The 16,158-nt window shown below is 35.6% G+C and overlaps 1 protein-coding gene across 1 annotated transcript in view; it reads right to left on the bottom strand.

Moving 5' to 3' along the window:
• The window catches only part of CCDC178 (coiled-coil domain containing 178), a gene marked incomplete at both ends in the record, with an annotated part of 366,144 nt that extends 350,983 nt beyond the window's left edge, over positions 1 to 15,161 (bottom strand). Inside the window, 3 exons of the mRNA XM_082640606.1 lie at positions 5,555 to 5,694; positions 14,401 to 14,490; positions 15,149 to 15,161. Of these exons, the coding sequence (XP_082496732.1) occupies positions 5,555 to 5,694; positions 14,401 to 14,490; positions 15,149 to 15,161 (243 nt within the window). The remainder of the gene's footprint in view (positions 1 to 5,554; positions 5,695 to 14,400; positions 14,491 to 15,148) is intronic.
• Between the last annotated feature and the right edge of the window lie 997 nt (positions 15,162 to 16,158).

The raw sequence follows: 16,158 nt of genomic DNA on the forward strand, positions 1-16,158 counted from the left end.
AAGTAATTCTACCCTTAGGTATATACCCAGAAGAATTGAAAACAGGTGCTCAAATAAATCCTTTTATATGAAGGTTCATTTCAGCCATATTTACAATAGACAAAAGCTAGAAACAACCCAAATGTCCATTAACAGATGAACAGTTAAACAAATTGTCATATATACATAGAGTGGAATACTATTAAGCCATAAAAAAGGAAGTACTGATACATGGTGCAATGCAGATGAACCTGAAAATGTTATGCTAAGCAAGAAAGCCAGACACAAAAGATCACATATTATATGATTTCCTTTATACAAAAACTCCAGAAAAGGTAAATCCATAGAAATAGAAAGCAGATTGTGGTTGCCAGGCCAGAGTAGAGAGTTAAATGAGGATTAAGTCTTTAATGTGTGTGAGGCTTTATTTTGCAGTGGTGAAAATGTCCTGGAACTAGATAGAAGTGGTGACAGCACAACTTTGCGAATGTACTAAATGCTGCCAAGTTGTTCACTTTAAAACAGTTAATTTTATGTTACGTGAATTTCATCTCAAATAAGCCTAAAGAAATTAAAATAAAGTATGAACTACAGTTAGTAATAATGAACAAATATTGGTTCATTAATTACAACAAATGTACCATACTACAAATGCACTGCACTAATGTAAGATATTATGCAATGTAAGTATATATGAAATCTCTGTATCATCATCCCAATTTTTCTAGATGTCTCAATCTGTTCTAAAATAAAGTTCATTTTAAAAAACCAATGTTATTTAGGAGAATATAAAAAATTACCTAACTAAAAGAAATTATGTTAAAGAAAAAAGAAAAAAGAATATGGCCACAGCTTTTAAGTTGTGGGGTTAAACCCAATGAGATTAATATGAAACCCTGAAGTTCTTAGAATTGAAACATTTTGGACTAAAAAACAAGAGAGTTCAAAATACAAAAAAGCTTCTGAGCTTCCAGCTTATTATGGCAGTGTTATGGACTGAGCTGTCTGCCCCCAAAATTCATATATTGAAGCCTTAATCTCCAATGTGACTGTATTAGCAGATAAAGTTAAATGATGTCACAAGTGTGGGGTCCTAATACAATAACACCTGTGTTCTTATAAGAAGGGGAAGAGACACCAGCTCTCTCTCAACATATGGGCACAGAGGAAAGGCCATGTAGGGACACAGTGAGAAGGAGGCTGCTTACAAACCAGGAAGAGATTCCCCAATAGAAACCAACCCTGACAGCACCTTGACCTTGGACTTCCAGCCTCTAGAAGAACTGTGAGAAAATAAATTTCGGTTGTTTAAGCCACCAGGTCTATGGTATTTTGTTATGGCAGCATGAGCAGACTAATACAGGAAAAAGCCTGCGATAGCTATTCAGGTCTATTATGAAAATCAAAGAGCAAAGAGCTCAGAGAGTAGATTAAAGAGACAAGGAGAACAACAAATTCAGAAACTATTCCCAGAAAGCAGAACTGAGTCCTAAATCAAGAAACATTCCTTGGTCCCAGGTGTGGTAGACCTAACATCATGTGCTCTGATAAATTTCAAAATTTTATGCATTAGTGAAAGCTATGTGCCTTTCATTCCTCCCCTTATGGAAATGAGAATGTTTTTTTGTGATGATTCTGTACCTGCTTCACCATTATACGCTAAGTATGCAGGAACAGTATTTAACTTCTCATTTTAATTCACATATTTCTGGGTCAAAAAGAAGCTGCACCTAAGAAATATTGCCTGCGTCAGATCTTTTGCAGTATGTGTGACCACGGACGTCTGCATGATACCATTATGGAATAAAACTTTTCGGGAGCTGGTGATTATAGTTTGCATTTGGATGGATGGTTCATCATGTTGCCAATAGACTAGCTAATAAATTGCTATATAAATAGTTCCCAAAGAATCATGTCCCCTGGCATCCACATTTTATCTAATACTCTACTGGATTAACAGGGGGACTGATTATAGGCTTGGCTTTGGCCAGTGGGACTTCAGCAAACATAACACAAGCAAAGCTCTACTAAGCACTTACCCATTGAGATTTGTCCTCTTAAAATACTCTCCCAACCACCAGGCATGTGCGTGAGGCCATCATTATCACTATTTCCAGTTGACTTAGCAGATATGTGCAGCCACATGATTGGCCCCAGGCAAGAACCAACAAAATTATCCAGCTGAGCCCAAAACAAATTGCTCAACAGTAACCAAATAAATGCTTGTTCTAGCCACAAAGTTTTAGAGTGCGTGTGTTTGTGTGTGTGAGTGTGCATGCGCACACACTTGTAGCAATAGATAACAGAAAAAACAGTGGTTATTTTTCTGAAGATATTTTCATTAGAATAATGAGGACCAAATACAGATTGCAATGAATAAATGGGTAACTGGGAGGTGAGGGATCAGAGATACTAAATTTAGGCAAGTCTTTTCAGATGTTTCATGGAATGAGAAGAGAAAGTGAAAAGGGGATATATTTAAAGGGATGTATGGGATGAAAAAACTTATTGAAAACAGGAGAAATGTCAATATTTTAAACGTTGACAGGAGTGAGTTAATAAAAAAGGAGATTTGGAACATAGGATGGTTGGAGCAACGCCTGATGGAACAAGATCCTTGCAAAGGCACAAGATGGAACACAGGTGAAGGGAGAGCCATTGTGGCGGGGGTGGAATCTTCCATGGAAGGACAAAGGGAATTATGTTTGTGGAATTCAAGGACGTGCATAGGTGAGATAACAGGGGTTTGAGGCATTTCTGTTATTTTATCTCCTGTTTTCTTTGGGAAGTAAGAGATGACTGAGTAGTGAGGTGGAGGATTTGGAAACCTGAACAAAAGAGAGGACTAGAGTAGCCACCAAAGAATACTAGGGAAAGTTCTGATTGACAAATAGAATAATTTCAGAGCACTATGAAAGGTCCCATTGAGGTTGGAAACCATGAATGCATAATATCTCAGATTTGGATTATTGTGTAATGTTCTCCATCACTATTCAGCCGCCTGGCTGTAGGAGTGAAGATGGCTGACCATCAGAGAGAGCTCATTAGATTTGGCACTTTGTCAGACTAAAAGGACGGCAGGATAAAGAAGTAAAGGACCAAATATACCAGTTGGTGAGTGTTTTAAGAGATGAATTGGTTAGGCAGGGAAGTAAAAGAAAATGGGTATGATAGAATGGGAAATGGTGGATGTGTCAAGTTTGAAGTTTCAAATGAAATAGAATTAACAGAATGAGAGAACTCAAAGTATTTGGTCAAGAGGGTCAGATGATCAAACACTAGGTTTCGGAGTTAAAAACGGATACAAAATGGTGTAAGCAAAGCAACGTTTTCCAAGTGTAAGCATTTGAACATTCATGTTATTGGGTCCTCATAGCTGACATACCTTCAGACATAGAGATGACTCAGTACAGTGGTGAACAGAGTGGTCATAGGTCTCAGACACACCTGGTCTGGATGCTAGCTCTGGGAGAAAGGAGAAATCAACCTTTGCAATCATTTTCCTCATCCATAATTGGGGATAATGGCACTTTCTACCTCACAAGGTTTCCATAGAGATTCAATAAAATCATGCATATTAAAGTGTTTAATACAGCCCATGATATACAGTAAGCACTTAATAAACATTAGCTTTATTATCATTGTTATTAATGATACAGTTATTATTTTGTACAATATATTCTTTATATTTTAAAGAATCATTTCTAAATACCTTCTCTCTAAGCCATTCTTTTAAATCATAGTAGCATCTTAATGATTTGTATTGATTAAATGAAGAAGAAATTTTCAATTTAGTAGAGATCATTCCAAATTAAATAAAACTATCTCTATTCTTAGGCAGTCTGGGAGAATCAGGTGGAAGAAAAATAAAACAAAAACTCTTATTTGTATAGGAAGTTATCCAGGTGATTATTTCCATCATTTTTCCATGTCTTCTCATTCTTTGCAAAAACAAGTATAGATAAAATGTTCACAGTAACTCTACTCTGAAAAATTTTCTTTTCAAGATTCAGAATTGCAGTTAAACGTCTATGAGTGGATGGACAAACTTAACAGCAGCTGGCTCATTTACATAATATATTTACACAAAAAGGCTGGTTTTTCAGTTTTCCTGAAGATAAGCTATAAAATATCTTAGCTTATTTTGTGAATTACTTTTATCTAAGGTAATATTTTAGCTGGCGCATTATCCATAGTGTTTAACAGTGCATTAACTGCTCAGAATCCCAATCAGGATTGGGTAATGAACATGGGCTTTGATAAAAGAGGGAGTGTGTTCAAATCCCAGTTCTGTCGTGACCTTGAACAAGATTCTCAACTACTTTAAATTATTATTTCCCCATCTATCAGTTAGACATAACATTAACAATTCAACAACAGTTTTGAGTTATTACAATGGTTTATAATAGCTATTATAGTACAGTTACTATAATTGTTTATTAAAATACCTATGAATCTATTTTCATCATTTTTAACAACATGCATAATTGTTAATTAAAACACATGTGACATGTACAGCATATCATATTAATTAATATTAATTCTCTTCTATCTATTTAATATACTCTTCAAGGCCCAGGCCACTATTAGACCTGTGACCTGCAAAGCATTCTGTGAAGGGGTATTCTGGTTTGGGGAAATAAAAAAGCAACAGAGATAAATATAATACTAATACAGAATGATATAAATAATATTGTAGAAATAACAATACACATAGCTAATATATGCTAGCACTTTATCTAACACAATATTATTATCACGATTCCCATCTAAGTTCACAGAACATGTGGCTCTAAGGGCTGTGATCTTAAAGACGGCACTCTAATGACTCTGGAAGGAAACTACACCCTAGATCAAGCATGATGAGGGCCCATCAGAACACTCTCAGAGTCAGATCCAGTAACAGTGGTGAAGGAAGGGAAATAGCACAAATCTCTGACAAACTTATCTTCCTGTCTGGGCAGTGTAGTTGTGCATTAATTGCTTAGAAACATAATATTAGTAAAATGTATGAGAAGGTTTTTTAATCATTCCTAAATCATCCTTTGAAAATAACTGAAAGTTTCAGTGATTTCAAGATTGAACTCCCTTCAGACTAATAAAGGCAAACTTTATCAGTTTAAAAAGACAAAGGAAGAATCATTATATTCTCTTTTAACAGACCTGTTGAGTATTTCTTTAGAACAAAATAACTCATTAAAGAGGGCATTCTATCCTTTTATACACCAATGTACTCAGCTAATCATCTAATCAGTTTAGTGTCCCTAAAAGGGATGTAAATGCTATTTAATATACTAGTCAAGTTGGCTATGGAAATTACTACTTAGCATGATTGCCTGTGGATAAAGAACAAACACGTAGGGAAAAAAAATCTATTTAATAAGGTCATTTCACCCTTCTGAAATGACACTATCAAAAACATGTCTAGATTAGTAAATTATGTAACTGAGCCAAGATTCTATAAAGTAGTCCAAGAATCATTAAAAAAATAATAATTCCCCAGGTTCTTTAAGTAACAGATGCTTATAGGCCCTATAGAGCTTACAAAAATGTTAGCATGTTAATTATCACTTACCTGTTTCAGATGCTCCTGTATTTTAGACTCCACATCTTCAATGTGTGAAATTATTTTGTTGACACATGGTGCTGGGATGTTTACTAAAGCACAGCTTTTACGTCGGCATGGGTGGCTAAAGTAAATGCCTTCATTCACCCCTATAGATAAAGCAGACAGAGGACATCAGTTCACAGTCATATACAGAATAGTAAACCCCGATGTTCAGAATGTACAAAAAGTATTCTGCTTTACTAGTACTAACACTCAACCTTTCTTTAATCAACAGATTGATAAATGTCAGAGAATTATAGAATTAACCTTCAAATAATCTGAAAGCTAAAATAAAATGATCATTTATAACTTAAACTGTAACAAATAAAAATAAATCTAAGAAGAATAAAACTTCAAGAAAGTTAAAAAGCTAAAGTGTTCCATAGTATCATGAAAAAATAAAGAAAAAAGGTAGAAACCAGTTAATCCATTTTTCTAAATAGATCCTGAATCACTTAAAAAATGACTTTGACATGTATTTTAAATTCTCCCCTTAAAGAGACCCCACATGTTCCAATGTAAATAATATCTAACCACTCAGGCATTGAAGAAGTTCTTCCTTAAATCCAGCATGGTTTCTCTTGCTGAAAAAAAAATAAAAGCGGGTCCCTATCATCCTCATAATAACCTCATTTTCTACCTTCCATCTCTAAAAATTGAAGTCTCATGCGAAGAGTGACTGATGTTCTCACTATGGCATTCAAGTTGTACTCATCATAAAATCCACTCAGTCTGATGTGCCTCAGTGATTCTAATCCTGGCATGTTCCGAATCAACTGAAGGTTGCAGAAGCACAGCAAAGTTGTCCGTGACGACTCCACCAAACTGCTTACTTGCAGTCTTTTTGCCTCTAAGGACTCTACTGGTCTGGATTACAGCTGCAATCACTGATCTTAAATGTAAGCCACAGAATAGGCTCGGTGCCTCAATGAGAACAGTCTGATGTCCTCATTGCAGTTAACCTTGAGGAACACAGAAGTAATGCTGTTGCCTCCAGTCTGTGCCTTTTGTTTCAATGTCAACACATAGAGATGGTAAATATTTTAGATAGCTTCATTTAAACTGCAATCTTTTAAATATCTTTAAATGATATCTCATAATATTCTCCTCCAAAAATGCAATCTCTGTCAAAATGGCATGTGTTTAATTTATAAGTGTTTACTCTATCCCATATATATTCATATCCCATATATAAAATAATAGCCCATATAGAAATATATATATATATATATATAAACATTTTTGAGCACTAAAATATGTGCCAAACATGGAACCGTGCTAAGTATTTTTTTTTTTTTTTTGCTGTATGTGGGCCTCCCACCGCTGTGGCCTCTCCGGTTGCGGAGCACAGGCTCCGGACGCGCAGGCTCAGTGGCCATGGCTCACGGGCCCAGCCACTCCGCGGCATGTGGGATCCTCCCGGACCAGGACATGAACCCGCGTCCCCTGCATCGGCAGGCGGACTCTCAACCACTGTGCCACCAGGGAAGCCCTGTGCTAAGTATTTTTGATGTCGCATATTATTTAATCCTCACAACAATCTTATGAAATGGGATTATTCTCTTGATTTCAAATGTGAGGAAATCAAAGCTTAGAGAAGTTATGTAAAGTTGCCCTATTCCACAGAGCTGGGATGTGAGAGAGCTGGGACTTGAACTATATCTCTCTGGCTTTAGAGTGTAAGCAATACCATGAAGGTTGTTTTTATATTTTTTAAAATGTGGCAGAATAAAGAGAAGCAGTTCTTAAAATATATTTCAGGGTACCTCTCAAAAATTACACATATCACTTGTTTTTGAAATTCAAATGTTCCTTCAAGATATCAATGCTGATATTCTAATGTATTTTACTATGCTTTGACCACAGTGAACACATATACTCAGTATGACTATTTTTGTGTGTTATATTCCATTTTACCTCTTTAGTTCATACACAGATATATACAGATATAGATATATATATATATAGATATAGATATATATATATATTTTTTCATCTCTGTAACAGTCTAAGGACCAAAAAACAAGCTGGTAGAAAGTACATATTGATCTCTTATCCAAACGTCCTGATAGGGCATGTTACCCTTCCCCAAGAAATAAGGTTTTAATATAGCACATTTAGCAACCAGGCAGTTGCCCTTATACTCAAAAGCATTGTTTTGCTTCATTAAATGTGGAGAAAGCAAGGATAGCAATGACTCATTTAACATTTTTCTACGTGTGCCATTCTCAACCTACTAGGTGAGTATTAATTAATTTCCATAACACTCCATGGTTTAGGATTAACATTTTACATATGGTTAAGTGGGGAAAATGAAATACTGTGAAGTTAAATTTTGCACTGAAAGTCTATAGAACTCATGGCATCACAAGCAGCACAAGAAAGAACAAGAATTCAGGAGTTCTTATTACTGCTTTATTCTAATACATGCACAGTGTAAGTTAAAACTTTCCTTTCCACTTCTTTTTAATTTTGCCCACATTATAGATACACTTAGGTCACTAAACTAGGTGTCCATGGTCACTCATTTTTCAACTTGACTGATAAGTAACTGTGCTTTTTTAAGCTAAAACTACTCAGTTGCTAACCTCAGATTTCTCACTGAATAAATGAACTAGTTGGCAGGGTGTTATATAAGATCATTTTCACCTAAAATGCTATGATACAATGAAGCCACAGTTTTAGTTAAAAATAAATGGATAGAGCTCCTCCTCATGAAGCCTGTGCACAAAGGATCAGGGTGAGTATTTCAAGAATTAAGCTCAGGCAGGACACTCACTCGCTCTAAAAAATCTGCCCAACTCCAATTTCCTTGCTCAGAATCAATGCATAAGAGCAAGATCCTCCTGGACCTAGGCCAGAGATGAGGTTTGTTGAGACTGCAACATGAAACTTTCGTTTGAGAAAAAATACGGACAGCCTGATTGTGTGGGCAAATGGCAGTTTATGTTCATTAACTGTCAACTCTTCTTGCTCAATGAATTTGATCCTTACATAATTTACTCACACAGGCCCAATAATTTAAGATTTTATCACTACCATCCTTCCTTCTCTTCTGATTTTAATATGTAATTCCTTTACATCCATCATCCCAGTTACTGTATCATTCCTTTATCTGACCTCAGCACTCTGAGTAAAAAACTTATCTGAACACAGATTTCTTTTCCACATTTGATTATCCCTTTTAACATCTTGATTTTCTTCCCAAAATGTAGAATAAGCTAGTGCTCTTAAGTTTAGCAATAATTTCTTCTCCTTGCAAAGCCTCTGTGTGATAAACAGAAAGTACCTTTAACTTTTTTTGTGAAAAACAAAGTTCCTTTTAGTTTTGTTATACACTGGGGGTGGGGGAAGGGAGAAGGAGACCTTTCCCTAAGTAAAGAATGAATGGGCTGATTAATTGATAAAATTATCCAATCTAGAGACTTCCCTTGTGGTGCAGTGGTTGAGGGTCCGCCTGCCAGTGCAGAGGACACAGGTTCGAGCCCTGCTCCAGGAAGATCTCACATACCGCAGAGCAACGAAGCCTGTGCACCACAACTACTGAGCTTATGCTCTAGAGCCCGCGAGCCACAACTACTGAGCCCGTGTGCCACAACTACTGAAGCCTGCATGCCCAGAGCTTGCGTTCTACAACGAGAAGCCCCCGCTCGCCGCAACTAGAGAAAGCCCAGGTGCAGCAACGAAGACCCAACGCAGCCAAAAATAAAAAAATAAAATAAATTGAAAAAAAATTATCCAATCTGAAGAAGAGAAAGAAAAATGAACAAAAAAGAACAGATCCTCAAGGAATTGTAGGAAAAAATCCATCAGTCCAACACATGTGAAGTTGAGGTTCTGGAAGAAGAGGAGAATGAAATTTGGAGTGAAAAATAACAGAATAACAGCCAAAAAAATCTCAAAATTTGATGAAAAACATCAATTCACACATCCAAGAAGCTCAACAAATCTCATACAATTAAAATATGAAGAGAACTATGTCTGGGAACATCATAGCCAAACTGCTGAAAACCAATTGAAGAGGAAATCTTTAAAGAAGCCAGATAACAAAAGGACACATTACATATAGGGGACATGGATATGAATAACTGCTACATTTCCCATAGAAACAATATAGGCCAGGACATAATAGAAAAATATCTTTAAAATACAGGCAAGAAAGAAGGAAGGAAGGGAGAGGAGAGAGAAACATTAAAAAAATAAATTTGACTTCATCAAAGTCAAGACATTCATCATGCCTCAAAAAGATATTACAATATGAAATGACAAGCAAGAGAGTGGGAGAAAACATGTATATATCCAACAAATGACATATCTGGAATGTGCAGAGAAAATTTACAACTTCCTATATAGGAAGACAACCCAATAAAGAATGGGCATAAGACTTGGAATCTTCCAAAAGACAATACACAAATGACTAATAAGCATGTAAAAAGATGCTCAACTTCATTAATCATCAGAAAAATGCAAATTTAATTAACAGTGCAGTACAACTTCATAATCACTAGAATGCCTAAAATTGAAAAGACTGGCAAAGCCAATATTAGTGAGGATATAGAACAACTATAACTCATATATTGCTGGTGGAACTGTAAATGACTTTTGGAAAATAGTTTGGCAATTTCTTATAAAAGTTAAGCATACACTTATCATATGACTCAGCATTCCACTTCTATGTATTTACCCAAGATAAATAAAAATCCATCTATAAAAAGACTTGTGTGTAAATATTCATAACAGCTTTATTTATAATAGCCCCAAATTAGAAAATCCCAAATTTCCATCAATGGTTGAATAGATAAACTATACAGCACTCATGCAAGGGAATACTACTGAGTAATAAAATGAACAACTACTAATATATGCAACATTGAAACTACTAATATATTCAACAACATGGATGAATCTCACAGACCTCTTTCTGAGTCTTTGAAAGAAACTGGACACAAAAGAGTACAAATGGAATGATTTCACTTATTTAAAATTTTTAAATGTTAAAACTAAAATCATATCAGTGGATATGAGGGGTGGAGTGAAGAGACAGTGACCACAAAGAACATGAATGAACTTTCTGAAAAGAGTATCTATATCCTGTTTAAGGCGGTGGTTAAATGGATGTATACATTTGTCAAAAGTCATTGAACTGTATACTTAAAATGAGTAGATTTTATTATACTTAAATTTTACCTCAACAAATTTGTTTGATTAAAAAGACCACCAGCCATTCCCTAGTGACAGAATTCAATAACCTTGTACCACTCTCCTTCTCTTTTAACTCATTATACAGAATATAGTAGAAAATACTTCTTTGAAATATTCTTCTTTAATAGCTTTCTTTTACTTCCTCATTGCCTATTTCTCCTCATATTCCTTAATCATGACTACTTGGTAAGAAATAATCTTTCCGTTTTATATTCTCTCCCTTAGTCATCTCCTCTGAGTGCTTGACTCCTAAGTAAACATCTTTAGACTTAACTTTACACTGAACTCCTTGCCAAATGTATTCCAAAACCTGTCCTTCCTAGAGCCCAAGCCTAGCACTGAATGTAGGGAAGGGAAGGATGGACTTGCTAGATCCTATGCAGTATGGGGGAAGAGAATTAAAATTAGAATGTACTCTTTGAGAAGTTGATATACCACAAATAAGGAAATAAATTCAGGACATCAGTAAACTAAAATGCCAAAGTCAGAAAGGCTACAGAGGAAAATGAGCACATTTATATGATCAGATATAGAGCTGGAAAAGATTAAGGAGATGTACAGAGGGAGGTGGCAGGGTGGCAGGGTTCTGATACATTCCAAGCAGTGAGCATGGTGTCTAGCACAGAGTCGATAATCAGGAACTATTTGGCAAATAAAAGAATGATGAGAGAGTAAAGACATATCAAGATGAAAATTTCGGTTTAAGGCCCATCCCCAATATATCTGGTATTAAACATTTGGACTTTGTCAAGGACAGCAAGCCAGAGGTAGTCTTAAAAGGACCAAGCCCATTCGCAAAGCCAGTATTTCTAAAACTAAACTCATCTTCATTCCATTCAACCTCCTTTCCTTTCTTACTTCTCTTCCCATTATCAAAGGTTGCAACAGTTAAACCATTGTTGAATCCTCCTTTTCAAGTTCCTGTAACAATATACCCAGTCGGTTTACCAAATCTTAACAATTCCTTTGTAATCTCTTTAATTCCTGTCTTTCATATCCGTTTATCATTCACAGATCAAACCCTTATTACCTTAAGCACAAACCATAATAAGATAATCATTTTTATAGCAATTAATAAACAGAAACCTCAATTAGAGTCAGGAGACCAGCAGGGGGAGCTCTCACACCCTGTGATGATAACAGAGTCCAACAAGAAGGACTCCTCTTCCTTCCTGGCAAGGACTCAGCCAATGAAAAGCCATGGGCTCTTTGTTTACTATAGCCTCCCAACTTCCTTTTCCCTTATATAAAAGAGTTCTCCTTCTCTTACCGTGGGGGAACTTGCACATGGCTCACTGGTTTCACACTCCAAATCTGCTGATCCCAAATAAACCTATCTTTTCTGGAGAACTATCCAGCAGCTTATTTGTTTAGGTGAATAGTTTCCATATTTCCTTCTGTAACCAAATAATTCTGCATAGTGCACTCAGACTCATACTTCCAAGCAAAGGATTTGGTAACATAATATCTCCAATCGAATCTATATAGGACCAGAGACTGAGCAATAATGAAGTTCACACTTTTGAGCCTGAAATTTAAAATGTTTCTTGACTGTCCCTCAATCATTTCTAGCTTTATTTTAACAAATTATCTTTAAATTTCTGAATCTTTCCTATGCTGTAGTCAAAATCTATTTTTTCCGTATTTTGTGTTATTTCATCACATTATTTGACTCATTCTGTGGTTCTTGCTTAATTTCCCTCCTCACATTTCTTTTCATATACAAATACATCCTTCAAGATTCAGTTCAAATCTGTCCTTATCCATTAACAATCCTCTTAATTCTTAGAGGCCATACAAACTGGTGTTACTCAAAACACTAAAGATTCTTGTCCACAGTATTCATTTGTCATACACTACTGTGATACTGTGATTTAGAATAAGCAATATGTATTTGGTCTTCATCTGTTTCTAGCACAGAGTTCCTAAAACCCTTGTAATTTCCTAACTGATGAGAGCAATGAAAGTGTCCTTTGTTATGTTAATGAGGTGACTTCTGGACCCCACCTAAGGATGGGGACTCAGGAGAACCAATCTTGTGATTACAGAGTTGGAACTTTCAGTCCCGCCCCCGACCTCTGGGGAGGGGAGAGTGGTTGGAGGGTGCATCAATAGCCAATGGCCAATGATTTAATCAATCTTGCCCATGTAACGTAGACTCTATAAAAACTCAAAAGGACAGGGATTGGAGAGCTTCTGGGCTGGTGAACACATGAAGATTTGGGGAGACCAGCACACTTCGAGAGGACATGTAAGCTCTGTGCCCTTCCTCCATATCTCGCCTTACGCATCTCTTCCATCTGCTGTTGCTGAGTTATATCCTTTTATAATAAACCAGTGATCTACTAAATAAAATGTTTCTCTGAGTTCTGTGAGCCACTCTAGCAGATTAGTCAAAACCAAGGCAGGGAGGGGTGTAATTGGAACCACCAATCTATAGTGGTTGGTCAGAAGCACAGGTGACAAACTGGGCTTCTGACTGGCATCTGAAGTGGGGCAAGGGGTAGACTTGTAGGACTAAGCCCTTAACCTATGGGATCTGACACTATCTCTGGGTAGCTGATGTTAGAACTGAGCTGAATTGTAGGACACCCAGCTGGTGTCCAAGAATGGCTTAGTGGTGGGGAAACCCCATGGTCACACATTGGAATTGGCTGCAGAACCTTGTAAATACTTTGTGTCATCTTTGTTGTTACTCTATACAACCATCCATTTCTATTGTGTTGTAATAATTGGTGTATAATTATATTTTATTTGGCTTACAAGATTATACATTCCATATAAGAATCATTTCTTAAATATCTCTGCACCCTAATAGCACATGTATATTCCAGTGTCTTGAATTAATTGGTTAATAAATCAATAATTTGATATTTTAAAAAATTTGTCTAAAACTAACTATGGCCCATAACTAACTTTGGGCAATAAACTCTAAGCCAGAACATTAAAATTCTATTCAAGATTTCTATTGAACAGAAACAGATAAATAATCAGAAGGGTAACTTATCCCAATTTTATCCTGTCAAACTAACAACCTGCAGAGCAGAGATTTACCAAAATTTAGATTAAATATTTTGATAAATATGGAGTTCTCCACCAGCATGATCTGAGAAGAAACAAATATGAAACTCTATACATAAAATGTATACATTTCATCATCTCTTTCTACTTCTTACAACATAAGATACCAGAAACACTTTCTGAGCTAATGTTTCATGGATTTTCAATGAACAATTTTTAATTCTGGATTTCACACACCAAAAACATTAGTCCTTATTCTTTTTCTTCTAAGAAACATATCCTCAATGAACTAGAAAGCTTCTAGCACTTGCCAGTCCTGGCATGAAGGATAAAGAAAATGTTTATTTTAAAAATTCATACATTTCTGAAATTGTAAACAATTCTTATGAACCAAATTTTAATTAACAATATACTATTAATAAAATTTATTAAAATATTATATTCTAATATTATATATCATTACTCTGTTAACTATTAATGATATTTACAGTGTATTTCTTAATAAAAATTTAACACTGACATCACAAACTAATGAGTGAATATAAATATAGCTTATATAGGTTACTATACAATTTAGATTCAGTCCTCACCTTCAGTATTTGTCATTTTATTTTCATGAATAATCTCAACAGCTTCCTTAGGGGCACCAAATAAAACCAAAGCTTGTGATGTGGCACTGTCTTTTTAAAAGAAAACAAAAATTTCAGGAAACAGTTAATATTCATTTTTAAAATAAGCAAAATAATGTACAAAACTATGTTGTGAAAGTGCTGTCTTTGAAAAAGCAACTAAAATATCGATATTAAACAAATCCCACAGCAGAATATCTTTAGATGTTTTCTGTGTTTTTCATTTGGCTTAACTCTCACAAGAAGGTATTCAAAACAGCATGCAGCTAATTAAAAGCAGAGAGATCATCCAGAGTGACATCACCAAAATGGTGGGGTAGGAGACCCTAGACTCCATCCAACAAACTTCAACAATTAGACAGCCATCCACAAACAAAAATAGCTCTGGGAGAGCTCAAGAGTCCACTTAAAAAACTTCAGCAACATAGTGGAACAACAACAACAACAGAGAATAACCACACAAAAAGGAAAGAAAGACAGCTTCATTTTGTCTGAATAATCCCACCCCCTAGGTCCACACTGCTCAGTGCCAAGAGGGAACTCTCTGGTCTGAAAATAGTTCCTCTCACTAGGAAAGGGTGAGCAACCAGCTTCCCCACCCTTTTGGGGCACTGCACAAAGGACCATCTTTGTTTTCATCCCACCCAGAGATCAGCAAAGCTGAGAAGTATAAAGATGGCTTGGCACAAGGAAGAATGGCAGGCACTACCAGTATCAGTCATGCAGCAGCAGTGATCATGCTTTACAGTGGCCTGCTCTGCAGAGGACCTCAGCTTCTTTGCTGGCAAAGTTGTCCTTCAGAAATGAAGGAGAAAGAGTTTCCCAAACAAGAGCTGAGGGAGTTCATCAACATTTGACTTTCTTTACAAGATATGCTGAAAGGAGTTCTTCAAGTTAAAAGAACACTAATTAGCAACACACAAACATGAAAATATAAAACACATCAGTAAAAGTAAGTATATATTGAAATATAGAATACTCCAGTACTATGGCATATATTAATCACTTAACCCCAGTATAAAAGTTAAAGGGCAAAAGTACTAGAATAGCTATAACTGCAATAATTTATTAATAGATACCAAATATAAAAGATGCAAATTGTGACATCAAAAACACAAAATGTGGAGGGTGGGGTATAAAAGGGCAGAGATTTTGTATGTGATTCAAATTTAGTTGCTATCAGCTCCAAACAGACTGTTATATCTATAAAATATTTCATTTAAGCCTTAAGGTAACCACAAAGAAAAAACCTATAGTATTACAGATACACAAAAGAAACAAAGTAGGGAGTCAGAGTATACCACTATGAAAAATCATCAATTCGATAAGGAAGACAGCAAGAGAGGAAGAAATGAACAAAGGAACTACAAAACAGGTAGAAAACAATCAACAAGATGCCATTAGGAAATCCTTACCTATCAACAATCACTTTAAATGTAAATGAATTAAAACTCTCCAATCAAAAGGCACAGAGTAGTTGAGCAAATTAAAAAAAAAAAAAAGACAACTATATATATATATATGCTATTACAAGAGACTCATTTCAGCTTTAAGGGCACATAGAGGCTCAAAGTGAAGGGATGAAAAAAGATATTCCATGCAAATGGAAACGAAAAGATATCAGAGGTCGCTGATCATATATATATATATATATATATATATCTTATGACCTCATATATATTTATGTCAGACAAAACAATCTCATTTACAATAGCATGA

The sequence above is a fragment of the Mesoplodon mirus genome, assembly GCF_964341445.2.
Source record: "Mesoplodon mirus genome assembly, chromosome: 13".
Classification (NCBI taxonomy): Eukaryota; Metazoa; Chordata; class Mammalia; order Artiodactyla; family Ziphiidae; genus Mesoplodon; species Mesoplodon mirus.